This window comes from Citrus clementina, unplaced genomic scaffold (genome assembly GCF_000493195.1).
Source record: "Citrus clementina cultivar Clemenules unplaced genomic scaffold, Citrus_clementina_v1.0 scaffold_2, whole genome shotgun sequence".
NCBI lineage: Eukaryota > Viridiplantae > Streptophyta > Magnoliopsida > Sapindales > Rutaceae > Citrus > Citrus x clementina.
Genome location: NW_006262688.1, coordinates 30,670,560 through 30,686,970, shown reverse-complemented (window position 1 = coordinate 30,686,970; position 16,411 = coordinate 30,670,560). Strand labels below are relative to the sequence as shown.

The 16,411-nt window shown below is 36.0% G+C and overlaps 2 protein-coding genes across 3 annotated transcripts; both read left to right on the top strand.

The window, feature by feature from the left end:
- The first annotated feature begins 556 nt into the window (after window positions 1-556).
- Window positions 557-4,732, top strand: LOC18051902. Its single transcript, XM_006448709.2, has 2 exons — window positions 557-985; window positions 2,585-4,732. The coding sequence occupies exons 1-2, from the start codon at window positions 794-796 to the stop codon at window positions 4,487-4,489; spliced, it is 2,097 nt and encodes a 698-aa protein (XP_006448772.1). The 5' UTR covers window positions 557-793; the 3' UTR covers window positions 4,490-4,732.
- A 926-nt stretch (window positions 4,733-5,658) lies between these two features.
- On the top strand, window positions 5,659-15,798 carry LOC18051901 (peroxisome biogenesis protein 1). Of its 2 annotated transcripts, XM_006448708.2 has the most exons (16): window positions 5,659-5,981; window positions 6,465-6,638; window positions 6,757-6,856; window positions 7,674-8,159; window positions 8,955-9,701; window positions 10,529-10,620; window positions 11,331-11,404; window positions 11,616-11,838; window positions 11,937-12,030; window positions 12,167-12,321; window positions 12,527-12,757; window positions 13,718-13,918; window positions 14,245-14,370; window positions 14,497-14,558; window positions 14,849-14,966; window positions 15,103-15,798. In XM_006448708.2, exons 1-16 carry the CDS (start codon window positions 5,784-5,786, stop codon window positions 15,424-15,426), a joined length of 3,405 nt encoding a protein of 1,134 aa, XP_006448771.1. In that variant the 5' UTR covers window positions 5,659-5,783; the 3' UTR covers window positions 15,427-15,798. The 2 variants fall into 2 exon arrangements, with proteins under 2 accessions (XP_006448771.1, XP_024046236.1); XM_024190468.1 differs by lacking the exons at window positions 14,849-14,966; window positions 15,103-15,798 and adding an exon at window positions 14,732-14,839.
- The last annotated feature ends 613 nt before the right edge of the window (window positions 15,799-16,411 follow it).

The window sequence follows — 16,411 nt, the reverse complement described above, 5'->3', positions numbered from 1 at the left end:
AAAAAGTAGACTTTTGTGACTTTCATCCAAATGGAAAATAATCTGAATAAAAAGTAAATATTATATTACAAAAATATCTCTATAAAATATATTTATTTCCTAAACTATAAAATATAATCCTTTTTATTTTGATTTAAAAGGACATAAATGTTAAATGATTATGTTTGAGATTTTTTTATTTATAAAGACAAACTACATGCCACTTTTTTTCGGATATTAAAAAAATAAAAATAAACATGTCAATATTTATATTCAGTTCTATTTAGATTTCAGATAAATAAACAAACTCTACCTAAGTTGAGAAAACAAACACATGACTTAATTAATTAAAATTAAGTCAATTAAAGTATTAAGTTAAAAAAATAAATAATACTTAAGTAAACAAAGCATCATTGTAAAAGTAAATGATGTGCCATATTACATAATTAATAATTAAAATTATGAAAAGAAAAATCATTAACATTATTTATTTATATAATAATTGAAGCTATAATTTACTGTATTTATCTCTTTAACCATAATCATTAGCACGATAAAGGAAAATAAGTTAAAATAAAACCGAGCTTAAATTCACGTAACCACGTACACATCATCACGTAATTGGCTTCTCTATATGTACACGAACATGAAACTCTCTCTCTCTCTCTCCAATCCCCTCCCTCATTATCATTTAATGGCCGCCATGCCAATTGCGAAACCGCATAACAAACTTTTAGAGATAAACACTGCAATTATTTCTTAACAAAGTACTAATATATCAACAATTATAATAATACAAGAAATATAAAAAAAAATGGCGGACACGTTGAAGAAGCTGAAGAAATCTCTTTCGTTAAAGCTCTCGTTTCAGGCCGGTACCAACTGTCCGCGTCCGTCCGGCTCGAATTGTCCTCGTCCGTCCTGTTCCGATCGTTCGCATTCCTCCGGTTCATCCTCTCGTGGCCTCTCTCGTAGCCTCAGCTTCCAAACCTCCAAATCATCCAAGGTCAGAGATCTCATATTTGTTTTTATTATTACCTTTTTTTTAGGCATTTTTAATATTTTGTTTGTACCGGCGGTTGTTTTTACGTAATCGTTCATGAACCCGCTCTCTGATTCGGCGGTATTCATTAGAGTTTTTCATTTAATGACCGACTTGACCCTGCCGTGTCGCTCTTGTTTTCGTTTTCGTGTTGAGGGTATGTTGGTAAATTGGTGTTGGCTGTTCGGTCACGTTTGTTTAATGTCAATAAAAAACGCATAGAGAATTGATTTGAGGTGAAAATTACGGAAACTGCCATTGAATGGAAAATCATTCTTCTTTTTGAATTTTGAAAATGAAAAACGATCGATCCCGATAAAGCCCGACCGACAAAATCAAACCTGATGAATTGCGGTAACTTTGACCTTGATTTAATCTTCTTGTGCAGCTGTATTCTTTGACTCTACATATATTTAATAACTTTCATTGCAAAAATGTAAGATCTCGTGGAATTGAATCGTTCCAAAAAAAAAAAAATGGCACCTTTTATCGGAATATTGTGGCTGATAGACGATAGTAGTAACAGGAGAAAAAAAGAAAATTTGATTAAAAGGGGTTGCATTGATGCACAATTGTTTAATATGCAATTGTTTGGGCGGTTAGAATGCTTTGACATATGAGGTGGGTAGGTTCATTTTCTTTGGATGGATTCAGAAGAGTGCTTTAATTTTGATTTTGATTTTTCTTTTTTTGGAATAATAAGTAGGAAAGCATGTGCGTTTGAAAAAGCTTTTAGTTTAGCTACATTTCGATGTATTTTTATAACCTTCAAAGAGTTTCTAACAAATATTTCAAAATATTTTTAATGCACATTTGACTGCCAATTTCCCAATTCTGTCATCAAGAAAAAATGCTCTAGCTATTCATACCATTTGCTAGGAGAGATTCTAGATTGTATTTATTATACTACACCCATTTAATGCATGTATTATATATATATATATAAATTAAATATAATTACTAATTAGATTATGATTTTTTAAATAAATGTACACATGTCATATTAAAAATTTATAATATCTTGTACTATTGAGAGCCAAATTTGTGCACTCTTTTAGATTCCACACCTTTTTTTTTTTACTTTGAAAAATTACTACCGCCAGAAGTGTTTATCTTGGATTTTGGACTCTTTGCTCAAATTTCCAACTTTGAATAGGCAGTTGGTAAAATCTCATGAAAATTTTAGCGTTTCAGATTCACAAGTAAATGAGAGCTGAGCTCAATCTGAAATCTTTAGTTGTTGAAGAAATATTTTGAAGTAACTATTTATAGTTCAGCCTTTCAAATAACGAAGTGACACAGGTTTAAACATGATTTATTGCAAGTGATTGATATTTGCTATGAATTTTATCATTCTAAACTTAAAAACTTGGCCAGCATGTTTGCATAATGTTGACATTACTACATTGGATTCCGTTGTACGTCGTTATTATACTGAAGTTGACGTAGTATGAAGATGAAAAGTGAATGATTGCTAGTTTTAATGACCATAGGCATGGCATATTACTATTGTTAGTGATTTTATCACTGACGTTTAATAAAAACAATACCGATTCATTGCAGAAAACTTGCCCCATCTGCTTGGGAAGTTTGAGGAGAGGACAAGGCGTAGCCATCTTCACGGCGGAGTGTTCCCACTCTTTCCATTTCTGTTGCATAGCAGCCAATGTTCAGCATGGGAATCGGATCTGTCCTATTTGCCGTTGTGAGTGGAAAGACGTCCCCTTTCAAGCCCCCGGCAGTGTCATTGATGCTCGTCGTAACAACATGGCACGGGCTCGAGTTTCTCCTTTCAATGCCGCTCCTGAAGATGCTGGTGCTCCAGGAGCCCGGCGTAATGTCCCAACAACATTTCAACTTCCAGCCGAGCCTGAACAATTCACAGATGACGAACAGGTCTCAGTCAACTCCATTGGCCATGCCTCACCCTCCCGAGCCCAAGCTTTAGCTGTCAAGGCTTTTCCTGAGTTTGGTGCTGTTGCAGCTGCAGAATGCCCTCCCAAGTTTGCAGTTCTTCTTCGCGTTTGTGCACCATCGCTTCCTAATGATGCTGACCGCGCCCCAATAGACCTTGTCACAGTTCTTGATGTTAGTGGCAGCATGTCCAGCAAGCTTCCTTTGCTGAAGCGTGCTGTTCACTTCATTATACAGAATTTAGGCTCTGCAGATCGGTTGTCTATTGTCATTTTCTCGTCAGTAGCCCGAAGAATTTTCCCACTCCAAAGGATGACTGACAGTGGCCGTGAGAATGCAATCCGTGCTATTAATACTCTTAGCTCTAATGGTGGCACCAACATTGTAGAGGGACTCAAGAAAGGGGTCAGGGTTCTGGAAGAACGATGTGAACGCAACCCGGTTGCAAGTATCATTCTCCTCTCTGATGGTCAGGACACGCACAATGTTCTAAGAAATAGCTATACGCAGGATGAGGCTTCCTCAATCCCGAGTAATGAATTGGCATATCTGAATCTCTTGCCTTCTTCGATATGTCTCAGCAAACGTGAAGCTGGACAACCAACCTTCCCGGTCCACACATTTGGCTTTGGCTTAGAGCATGATTCCGAAGCAATGCATGCCATAGCAGATGCATCAGGGGGCACATTTTCCTTCATTGAGACCTTAAGCATTCTACAAGATGCCTTTGCTAGGTGCATTGGTGGGCTGCTCAGTGTCGTTTCTCAGGATGTCAAGCTCACAATCAGGTCAAAATCAGCTGGGGTGAGAATTGGATCCATACCTTCTGGAAGATATAACAGTGAAGTTCTTGACGAAGGGCAACAAGCTGTGATAGATATTGGAAATTTATATGCTGATGAAGAGAAAGAATTCATGGTCTATCTCTCAATTCCAGTGTCTTCTGCAGAAGGGGAGCAGAGGCCAGAGTGCACAGCGTTGTTGGATGTCTTCTGCACTCATAAAGATTCAGCTTCAATGGAGATACACCAAGTTGAAGGCGAGAAGGTTGAGATACGAAGACCTGAAGTTTTATCTACTGCAGACAAGAAAGTGAACCTACAGGTCGATCGACAGAGAAGCCGCCTTTTGGTTGCCGAAACTATTGCAGATGCACAAAGAATGGCCGAAGTTGGAGATCTAGGGAGCGCACAGGCATTGCTAGCGGAGCGGAGATCAGGCCTTTTGTCTTCAGCAGCAGCACAAGCTGGGGATGTTCTCTGCAATTGGCTCGAGGCTGAGCTGCGAGAAATCAGGGAGAGAATGGCCAGCATGGATCTATATGAACGTACTGGGCGGGCATATTTGCTTTCGGGTTTGAGCTCACACTCATGGCAGAGAGCCACAACCAGGGGAGACACCACACAGATTCTTGCCACGAATGGAGATCGTGGGCATTCGGGCAGTATTGATTCAACAAGAAGCTATGAAACTCCGTGGATGACTACTATGGTGACAAGATCACAAACTCTTAACTTCACATCAGGGGAGCAACAGAGTCAGGCCAACAAATAATGCAGCCCTCAGCTTTGATTCAGAAACGTTAATGAGTTATATTCAGGTTCGTTAAACAAAAAAAAAAAAAATCATTGCCGAGTTAATAATAAATTGTTAGTAACACTAAGGATTTGAAGTTCAGTTCAGTTGTCTTTTCACTCTCTTTTACATTAGACTGGCCGATTTTTTGCTGGTTTTGAACTTTACTTCTCGTAGAGAAGTTTCCTTCATTGATCAATAGATAACATCATAGTTTCCAAATGCGTGGTGCTTGATTCTACCAATAAAGGGGCACTTCAAAGTGATTATTTCGACGTAAATACTATGTTGAAACAGCAATACTTCTTCTGGCTTGCGTTTCAATAACTTTTTGGTACCATTTGATTATCTTAATCTTCTTTAACACAAGCTTAATTGTGCAGTTGTTTTTATTTAATTATATTATGGAAATCATCCAAGTATATGTGAATTTGATAAAACTAATCAAATTTCCGAAGCGTTTGATAATCGATATAGCATTTAGTGGCTAATTTTGGATAACTTCAATAATTTATTAACGTTAATCTATAATTGCTATCAGTCATTACACTTTCAACTCAAATTTTGCCCCCAAAAGATGATTATTTATTTATTTTTATAGATTTTTTATTTATCTGGAAGAACAAAGAACGCATTATAATTTCTTGATTTCTTCTGTTTAAAAATAAATTTAACATCAGTTTTTCATGGATCGACAGCTACAAAACGAAAGTTTTTCTTCGAGTTATTAAACAGTGACACTCAGTTATTATTAAATAGCTTATAATTCTTCAGTGATAGGAATGAATAGTATACGAGGATTTTCCAATAGACTCCAATTTATCATCTCCAAAAGCATATCGAATTAATTTCTTAGCAGTCAAAAGACTAACCCGTTTAATGGGACTTATTTAATACCGTCAATAAAAATGAGTAATTGCATAGAGGATACTTACCTTTTACGAATTTTTATTTGTACAAAATGACAGGGGAATGTGACATAATTTCACACATCTCATACTTTCGAAGGATTATAAAAAATAAATAATATATGATACGTTGTAATCATATAACATGTCGCTCATTTAATTTAATTACCTTAAAAAAATTCACATTTTCTGGATTTATATATATGAGTTTAAGCAACCAAAAAAAAAGTTTAGAAAAGATCGATTTCTTACAAAATCAACTCGGGAAAAGCGAAACCATCGGTAGGAGGGGGATTCTATCTTCTACTTCTTCTCCCGTCTTCCCTCCGAGTCGTGCGGAATTACTGGCGCGCGTGTAAGTGTAAATGGAGTTGGAGGTGAGAGTGGTGGGTGGCGTAGAGAACTGCTTTGTATCACTTCCCCTTAAATTAATCGAGACTCTTGAGTCCACGCGCTCCGCACATCTTCTCCCTCAAGTTCTCTCTCTCGAGCTTCGCTCCCGCTCCAACCAACGCTGGGTCGTTGCTTGGTCCGGCGCTACTTCTTCTTCTTCTTTTATCGAGGTAAATCGCTGTGCCACTCTCTCTTTCTTTTTCTATTTATGCTGAATTTCGAATTACCTTTTCTGGAAGCACTTGTCAGTGAAGTGCTTCCTATAAAAGCGCATGACGGTGCTTTCTGCTATGAAATTATCTGGTGCTTTCCTGATGCTAAAAGCGGTTATGAAGGAACATACAGTAGAAAATCATCATTGAGTAGAAGTTCTTACTGTGTAATCTTTTTGAAGCAATTTGTGCAAAACCACCGATCAAGTCGAGACCATTTATCAATTTGTACCATTTGAAAGTGTTGCTGAGGTATCTAGAGATCACTTATCAATTTTAACTCTCAAAATTGCTTCAATTTTTTAAATAACCAACTATTTTTTCTTCCTATTTCTATCAAACATTGCAATATTGACGCGGGGCAGTGCTTTTGATGTGACCAAATTTACCTTTACTTTTCTAATTTAATTTCAGTTAACTGCTAGTAATTGTGTTTTGCAGGTCGCTCGACAATTTGCAGAATGCATATCCTTGGCGGATCATACAATAGTTCAAGTGCGAGTAGTTTCCAATGTGCCGAAGGCTACTTTAGTTACTATAGAACCTCTAACGGAGGATGATTGGGAAGTTTTAGAGCTAAACTCAGAGCATGCTGAGGCTGCTATATTGAATCAGGTACTCCTCTATTTTAAGATATCTATATTGCTGTTTCTTCCTTCGTAATGTTCAATTGCTGATGCACAAGTTTTCTGTTGTTAGTGCAGCTCTGAAACCTTTCTTTTACTGAATACAGGTTAGGATTGTCCACGAAGCTATGATATTTCCTTTGTGGCTGCATGGCCGCACTATCATAACATTTCATGTGGTTTCAACTTTTCCCAAGAAACCGGTAGGTAAGTTGATATGGGTTACTTTATCCTCATTATGATACATTATAATATAATCTGACTAATTCTACAGATTTATTTTATAGACCATAGTCACAGTTCATTGGGGTAGCTTTCCCATTTTTAGCTACTAATTCTATTGTTTCATGAGCAATGTCATGTTTTCCATGGTTTTGGTGAGGGTAGTTTTACATGCGGGTGTTCAACAAATGAAAATTTGATATCCAAGTTTTGTCTACTATAGTATTTTCTTCATCTTTTTTTCTATTATATGGTGCGTTAGGGATTTATAAAGACTTAAAAGTTTTCAGTTTGTTTGGTCATTGTGTCATTTTCTAACTTTGTTGTTTTATTTTTTATTGGAAAGAGAAATAAGCAATCGGAAGTCATAGCATTTTATGAAATGTGTTGTAATTATATATTTGAATATCTCTATGTTATCAATGACGTACTTATGTCGAAAGTGTTCTTTTATGCTTGAAATATTTAATTTATTTGTTGTGGTTTGTAATTTATCCTAGTTCAGTGTGTTACTTGGACCTGCTTGAAAACTGGTTCCTAAGATTATAGATTCATTTATGAATCAGTTATCCTTTTATTTTCTCCCTCGTTGTTATCATCGTTCTCAATTAATAAGCAGCATCTTTTGTCAGAGACCATACAGGTTATAATTTATGGTATAATAACCCTTCAGATAAACATTAATGGTTTACTGGTTTATACTTGCTTGCATATCTACTTTTTTGCATGTGGATAGTGCATCATGAAAAATGATGGTTTTGTTTTAGACTGGTGGAGTTGTATCTTATGAAATTATTTGCAGTGCAACTTGTACCGGGAACTGAAGTTGCAGTTGCTCCAAAGAGACGCAAGAACGATGGGAAGAAACATGAAGATTCTTACATGCAAGCTTTTAATGAAAGTACTAGTATTGCAAAGGCACTTTTACGTGTTCAAGATTCAGATGAAGGATTGTCTCATAAATGTAATGTTAAAGGTGTTGAGCTGGGAGTAGCCCTCTCTTCCGTTGCATTTATCAATCCAGAAACAGCTGAAAATGTTTCATTATGTTCTCTTGAATTAGTTGCTATATTGCCTAGATTATCATCCAAAGAGAATAATCCCGAAAACAATGCCCCAAGAATAAAAAGCAATTTAACTTCAAAGGAAATTAGTGGTGGAGCTTCAACTGACAAGAAAGAATGCCGTCAAGCAGTTGTTCGCCTTTTATTTTCAAATTCAGTGGCTAAAGGACATGTAAAGATTGCTCGAGCTCTTCGTCTTTATTTGAATGCAGGGCTGCATTCATGTATGTTAATTCTTCCTAGCATCTAATTAGTCAAAGTACTAAGTACTCCTTCCTTTAAACTCTTTCCTCATGGTCTCATTTGAATGGCGATTTATTTTCTGATACATACCTACCTACCTACCTACGTACGTACATACATACATGCCTACATATATACATATACATACATACATACATACATACACATACATAGACATACACACAAACACACACACACACACACACACATATACAAGGAATCACTCACTGACGGACAAGAGGTCGACAACGTGAGCTTTACTGCCAGGCTTTCAGCCTTCTTGATCCAACTGCATCACTCTTTGAGACTATTGCTTGTGCTTGGCTCTGGATATCCTTCTTTCTGAAAAGCTTCCTACTCAAGTGAGGAAAGCCTGAGGGACAAAATAAGTTATATTGCAAACAAGGACTGTCCTACTTGATTAGAGACTACTTCATTATGATGGTTAAAACATGCCCATGCATTATCCTAGGAACTCTTTGATTGGATCCAGTATTATTCATCAATAAGTGTACACAATTTGTTGTTCTTTTAAACTTCTTCGGTAGTCTGATCTCTTTTCTTTTTGACCTTAATACATTTAGCATCTACATTAACATTTGTCTTTCCATTCATTGTGTTTCTTTTTCAGTTAGCTGAAAGGTCATGACAAGCTTGCTGCTATTGACATTTTGCACATTTATTCTTTTTAAATTTTTTTTTGATAGTTTAACAATCCATCTGTGCTATTTTGTTTTCATAATCAAGATTTTCCAATAATAGTTTTCTCATTTCAGGGGTTTATTTGAAGAAATGTACTGTTAATTTGAAGAAAGAAATTCCTATGGTTTCACTTTCTCCTTGTCATTTTAAGATGTTGGAGAAGGATAAGGCTTTTGGGATTGGCCTAGAACTTGATAATAAAAATCATAAGACAAAGAAAATGCTTGAGAATACTAGCTCGGGTATCTACATGGATGATGGAGATTTGTCAGCCGAAGATGAAGTCATTGCTGCTCTTTCTTCTGAGCCTTCTTTGAAAGAAGATGAAGAGGCTGTTTATCAGTTTGAAAATAAAAAAGGGTTAGAATGTCTGCTTCATACATGGTTGCTTGCACAACTCAATGCCGTTGCTTCAAATATAGGATCAGAATTTAATACATTGGTTCTATCAAATGAAACTTTGCTTCATTTTGAAGTGAAAGGATACAAGTCTGGGACATATGGAAAGGTACCGGCATCATGTAATGGCGCCTTAGAGAACAAAACTAAGGCCAGAGAATTGCGGACAGAAATTTTTTGTGTACTGACTTTCTCTGAGGAATCATTGCATGGTGGCAAAAATAATGCATATGAGCTGACCCTTGAAGCTAGAGGCCAGCAGAACAATAATACGGAAGCTGTATGCCAGTTGTTTGGGAAGCTGAACTCTGGTGACCCGGTATCCTTCTACACTGTGAAAGAGAGAGGCTCTACCCAAGGTTTTGATTCAAATGTGTCTTCTTTGAGCTGGATGGGGACCACTGCTTCAGATGTTATTAATAGTAGGTACTTTCTCCATAATTATTTTCACCTCAATGTGTTTAGCCTTTGCTCATCTCCTTTTCATGTGGAATTTCTATATCATGGGCATTGGGCATATAATCTTTGTCCTCACGTTCATGCATGTGCAGTCATAAGCGGTCACATGGATAAGCACACAAACAGATGTAACAATAATGAGATTTGAAAGCTGGGTTGGAGATTTTAGTCAGTCACTGCCAATTTTATTATGTATTAGACATGCCGGTTCTCACAGTTGTTTTGATAGTCTTATTAAAACCCCATAAATAAATAGTGAGGAACACTGTTTAACTTTGTTTTTTCTTCAAATTTTTATTTTTCTTGAATAGGCTGATTTACTAGGATATGTCAGAATTAGTATTTTTTGGGTGCTACTTTTTTGAGCATGCTGTAATTTTAGAGGCTCTTGGGTTCTGGGGATAATTATGTTAGTTGATCCTTAATTATAGCATAGCTATTTGTCATTGTCAACAACCATTGATTCAGAGGTCAGTATTAATTGGACCTCCTGGACCAAAAAATTTCCAGAGTTTCTTCAAGCATTTATTGCATTATAAGTGTAAAGGACTTCCTGTTAACAAACAAACTTGAGTGAAAAAGGGCTGAGAATGTTTGATTTTTCCGCATTTGATTGGGTAATCAAACAAGGATAAAATGTCATTTTCTTTTTGGAGCTGTTGGAATGTTACCGTCTTTTAATCTGCTTGCCACTGACATGGATTACACGCCTTACTATAAGACAAATAATTTTGCTACCTTTCCAACAAAAACCTTGCATTAACCTAATTTTGAATCTGCGTTCATGCAGGAATTAAGGTCTTGTTATCTCCTGATTCTGGGTTGTGGTTCAGCACTTACCATCTTCCTCTCCCTGGGCATATTCTAATACATGGACCTCCTGTGAGTTCATCTCTCCATCTTCACTAGAGATTGTTGTTTGATTGGCAAAGGAGCTTATTACTTGTACATTTAACATCATCACATGTGTAGATAAAATGGTTGTTAATACTTTTGTGTAATTTGCGACCAATTTGCCATTTTCTATTTGCATTTCTATTTCGTGCGATAAGGTTTAATGGATTTGGTTCAAGCTTACTGCATGTAGTACGATAATGGTGACCATTGAATCTAGCTTTTTGTTTGGGTGTCTATGTTAAGTGTGGGCAGTATATTTGATATGATAAACCTCCAAGAGGAAGGACATTGTATGAATAGCTTATTTGAGTGTGGTGTTCCTCAATGCCCTAAGGACTGCAATGTGTATATACTTTATTGCTGACATTGGCTTAGACAGTTGTACATCCGGTTTTAGAGTGAAACCAGCATAAAACTAAAACTAAAAGAAAACTTATTTTTCGACACATATGACTATGTCTACCAATCTTTGTTATGAATCTTTTGGGAAGAAAGTATTGCCTTTAGTTGTGGGTATTAGATAAAAAGACTGAGTGGAACAATTTTTTTTAAGATAAAATGTCCGAGAATGGATTCTCATGGCCTTATGCTGTTGTTTCTATATTTGTCAGTGTCTTTTTCATATTCATTTACATTCTTTCAAATGATAGCATCTTAGTCAATTTATTGGTAGTTTTTTTTTGTTTTGTGATTAGGGCTCTGGAAAGACATCATTAGCAAAAGCTGTTGCAAAATCCCTCGAACACCATAAAGATCTCGTAGCACACATGTATGGAGTTATTTTAATGTGCACATATGCCTTATTCTTTTCTTTCTGTTGTTGATTAACATTCTTGAATGCTAATATTTATTGCAGATAGCTACTGAATTTTTATGATTCTAAATAAGATCTTCATGGCTTCTGTTTTTATTTGGTTATTCAGTTTGGATTTGATATTGAAGTATGTATATATTACACTGACTAATGTCTATGTATGCAGAGTTTTTGTATGCTGTTCTAGACTTTCTTTAGAGAAGGGTCCGATCATTCGTCAAGCACTTTCTAACTTCATATCTGAAGCTTTGGATCATGCACCTTCCATTGTCATATTTGATGATCTTGATAGCATAATTTCATCCTCTTCCGACCCAGAGGGATCTCAACCTTCAACTTCTGTAATTGCTCTTACTAAATTTCTTGTGGACATTATGGATGAATACGGGGTAATAATTTAACTATGATAATCAATTCCTACAATGTTTTGTGCAGAAGCTGTTGTTAGTTCCAGTCTGCTAACAAATATCTGTGGTCCACTGGTTAGGAAAAGAGGAAGAGCTCTTGTGGAATTGGTCCTATTGCTTTTGTTGCTTCTGCACAGTCTCTAGAGAAAATACCGCAGTCATTGACCTCTTCAGGTTTGTCTTCCTTTGTACAATGTTTATCACCTTTTATAGTTGGACTAGGAATGTCAGAAATTGTGATATGGGGCTTGCTTATTAGTTCTATTTATTTTCTTTGTTTTGTTGATGTTGCGTTTTTGAATTTTATTAGGAAGGTTTGACTTTCATGTGCAACTGCCTGCTCCTGCTGCCTCAGAACGGAAAGCCATTTTAGAGCATGAAATTCAGAGGCGTTCCTTAGAATGTTCTGATGAAATTTTGTTAGATGTGGCTTCCAAATGTGATGGATATGACGCATATGATCTGGTACTTGGTGGTTTAAGATTTTGTTGACAAATTTGGATTAAGTTTAGAGTCATAAAGATCATCTTTTGGTGAATCCTTAAGGATTGTTTCGTCTCTCCATAAATTGTCGTGATCACCTTTGCAGAAAAAGTGACCACATGTAAATGTTGCCTTTTTCATGATTTTTTTAAGATTCAAGTTACTAATATATGTTTCATTGTGTCAGGAAATATTGGTTGATAGAACCGTTCATTCTGCTGTTGGCCGTTATCTGCATTCTGATTCTAGGTTTGAAAAGCACATAAAGCCGACTTTGGTTAGGGATGACTTTTCTCAGGCAATGCATGAGTTTCTTCCGGTTGCAATGCGTGACATTACAAAAACTTCTGCAGAAGGTGGTCGCTCTGGGTGGGATGATGTTGGTGGTCTTACTGACATTCAGAATGCTATTAAAGAGGTATAGTTTACTTTTGATCTTCTGAAAACTGAAAAATTAAGTTCCAAGATTGGTCACCTGTTGAAACCCTGAAGTTAGAACATTATAACAACTTATCGCTTATTTTAGTTTTCGCCTCATTGGGACATTATAACAACTTATTGGTTAGTTGAGTTTTCACCTTATTGGGCCTTTACTTATAATCTGGTATAATAGGTGCCATTGTATATTTGTTTACTAAAAACTTTTGGTCTTGAAATATGATATCACTTAGGCAGTCTGTTGGAGGATATTGATGATGAATTTCATATTTATTTCTTAACATCCAGCATTTAAAGTTGCAGAACTTTCTTCTAAGTTCTGTCTCATGTGTTTGGGAAACACTTGGTACAGGCAGCCGTACCATATTGTAGTTTTTGGGTTTCTGCAGAGTAGGAAAGACATAAGTTTTGTGGATTTCTGTTCACTTCTCCCACCATTTCCTCCGTCTTTTCAAATAAAGTTTTGTGTTTCCTATCCAAAACCAGAAAGAACCTTGTACAGGTTCCTGTCTCTGGAGCTAAAATCTGGTCATATGTCTTGTGCAGTTGACAGATGCTGTGAGTTAGATATTTCTGGCATATGATTTTAGTGAGATCAGGGCAAGCAGTTTTGGTAAAGGTGTTTGTTAGGGTTCAAAAACTATTGCCAGGCTCTTATCTATCAAAAACTTAAGCTTCCAAGACCAGGGTTAAATAATTTCATTCTGATTATTTTTGCACATTTGTGCTTTGCTTTTCTTTTCAGCTTCTGAAAATCATATCTTCTGAATGAGTTCTTTTTCTCTGTTGGCCTTTTATGCCAAGTATAGCCAGTTGAACTCTTTCTTTTTTCCCCCAACTTTAATTAATTTGACCTTCTGACCAGTGGTGTACTTTTGTTATTATAGTGGTGCTTTTTATCTGTTTTCTGTTTTATAGTATTTCTGTGCTTCACTTTCAGATGATCGAACTACCTTCGAAATTTCCAAACATCTTCGCTCAAGCTCCTCTGAGGTTGCGGTCAAATGTTCTCTTATATGGTCCTCCTGGTTGTGGCAAGACTCACATAGTTGGTGCTGCTGCTGCTGCTTGTTCATTACGATTTATATCAGTGAAAGGGCCTGAGCTGTTGAACAAGTACATTGGTGCTTCTGAGCAAGCTGTAAGGAGGAATTAATTCTCCTTTTTTTCTTTCCTTTTTGGGGCAATGTTCGATTTAATTTATTTATATCCTAGGTTTTGTTTTCTTAGTGGACAGCTGGTCCACTATCTGTTTTAAATCTTCTTCACTAATAGATTTTTGAGTTTCTTATCAAAAATCAAATTCATTTATCAATGATTTTTGGCTTTTACCAAGGGCCTTTGCCTTCAGAGTCAGATTGAGGTTCAGAAGAGAGGGGGGGTGGGGGGTGCGAAGCCTTCAACAGCCAATGAGGTGTTTTGAATTGCGTAATTAATCACAATCCATATACCTATTTTTGGTTTCAGGTTCGGGATATATTCTCAAAAGCAACTGCTGCAGCACCGTGCCTCCTCTTTTTTGATGAATTTGATTCTATTGCCCCAAAGCGAGGGCATGATAATACTGGAGTGACTGATCGTGTTGTTAATCAGGTTTCTTCTACTTCTTATCTTTTTATTATTTATTTTTGGGAAGTGGGGAAAAAGGAGGGGGTTGTCCCATATGATATCTACATCCTCATTAATTTCCTAATATCCGCCTGCCCTTGTTTCCAACAGTTTCTGACTGAGTTAGATGGCGTTGAAGTGTTGACTGGTGTATTTGTGTTTGCTGCAACAAGGTTAGAATTTTTTCACTACAATGTTTTACTTTTCTGCAGTTTTATTATTTTTTTAATTCTTCTCTTTCAAGAGGATTATCGGATTTCACCCTATTCCTCCTCTAACAAGGCTCAAACCCAGGACCTTGAGCTTTGAGTTCAACTGGTTGCCTAATATTAACAATTACTTCCAGTAATCTCCGGTCATGGTGCTTGCAAATTTTCTTCCTTCAGTGTAGAATTTATTTACTTTACCTGGTTACTCCCCTTTCTTTGATGGAACATTGACTTCGAGTTTCCTAATCAAGCAGTAGACCGGATCTACTTGATGCTGCCCTGTTAAGACCTGGTAGGCTGGATCGCCTTCTCTTCTGTGATTTTCCATCTCCACGTGAGAGGTTGGATATTCTTAAAGTTCTTTCTAGAAAGGTTTGTGATACGTCAATTCCATTTTCATCTCTTTTCTGCAATGAACTACTAATCTGTAAGCTTTGGCACTTCTTCATGTGTGTTAGTCTCAATTTATCATCATATATTATATTTTGCTTTTTATAAATGAATGCAGTTACCATTGGCCGATGATGTTGATTTAGAAGCCATAGCTCATATGACAGAAGGATTTAGTGGAGCTGATCTCCAAGCACTTCTCTCAGATGCACAGCTCTCAGCTGTTCATGAAATTTTAAATAATATTGATAGCAATGAGCCTGGGAAAATGCCAGTCATAACCGATGCTCTACTGAAGTCTATAGCTTCCAAGGCAAGACCATCAGTTTCGGAAGCTGAGAAGCTGAGACTATATAGCATTTACGGACAGTTTCTTGATTCAAAGAAATCTGTTGCTGCTCAGTCAAGAGATGCGAAAGGCAAGAGAGCAACTCTAGCATAACAACAAACCAGTCTCGCAGATTTTTCAGGGATGGAAGGCAACAGGCTATGTAAATTATTTCAGCGCAGCTGCTTGAAACGGACCTTAATTACTTTTGTTTTTCCTCATTTTGAGTTCCATTTATTACAACTGTGGGCATAAGATTGAAAAATGAGCAGCGGAGGGCTGTAAGTTATTCAATCCCTTCATACTCATTTCAAAGGCGTGGTTGTTTAAATCTTTGCTGTCTATTGTGTATGTGAAACAATAGAAATAAGCATAATGGATGACGACGACAATGACGAGTGATAAATTTTGTATAACTGTTTTGAAATTTTACTGAGTAATTAGAGGAAGGTATCCAGAAATAGTGCAATCTAGAGGTTTTTAAAATTGATTTCTTTTATTTACTCTAATGCCTGCACATTGTTCTTCTAAAGCACTTTCACTTACATTTTGTAAAAGAGAGATTGTTAGAATTGAAACTAACTTCTATAAAACTCTTATAGAGCCTTGAATCCTTACTCTTATTATTATAAGTGTAAGAATTCTTTCATTGAACCAAGAGTCTATTGGCTACTCTACCAGACTTAAAATGTTTATTTTGTTTAATATGAAAAAAGTGGACATGTGAACAACCATAAAATAGTATTAGCATGCAAGTAGTGGAACAAATAAGGGTTATTTTATAGTGTTTGTTTTGTGGAAATTACAGTATCAATAATATCATAAATATGTTGTATTGTTAGATTTTCATAAAATTATAAGTTAGATAAAATAATATTTTGATTTCAATTATTTAAAATTCAATTTACTAGCTGTCAAATAGGTTAACATGCTTTTTAGATAAAATAATAAAAATAGAATAAGTCTAGGCTATTAAAAATTTTATTTTTTCCTTTAATAAAATATATTTTAATATTATCAAAAGTTTTTTTTTTAACTATCTTATGATCTTTTCTTCGCCAGAAAATTGTTATAATAACTAATAAGACAACGATCAATT

Coding starts and splice junctions, on each gene's coding strand:
- LOC18051901 (XM_006448708.2), top strand. CDS start 5,784: ATGGAGTTGGAGGTGAGAGTGGTGGGTGGCGTAGAGAACTGCTTTGTA. Junction 6,639..6,756: donor AGGCTGCTATATTGAATCAG/GTACTCCTCTAT, acceptor TACTGAATACAG/GTTAGGATTGTCCACGAAGC. Junction 12,322..12,526: donor GATATGACGCATATGATCTG/GTACTTGGTGGT, acceptor TCATTGTGTCAG/GAAATATTGGTTGATAGAAC.
- LOC18051902 (XM_006448709.2), top strand. CDS start 794: ATGGCGGACACGTTGAAGAAGCTGAAGAAATCTCTTTCGTTAAAGCTC. Junction 986..2,584: donor AAACCTCCAAATCATCCAAG/GTCAGAGATCTC, acceptor GATTCATTGCAG/AAAACTTGCCCCATCTGCTT.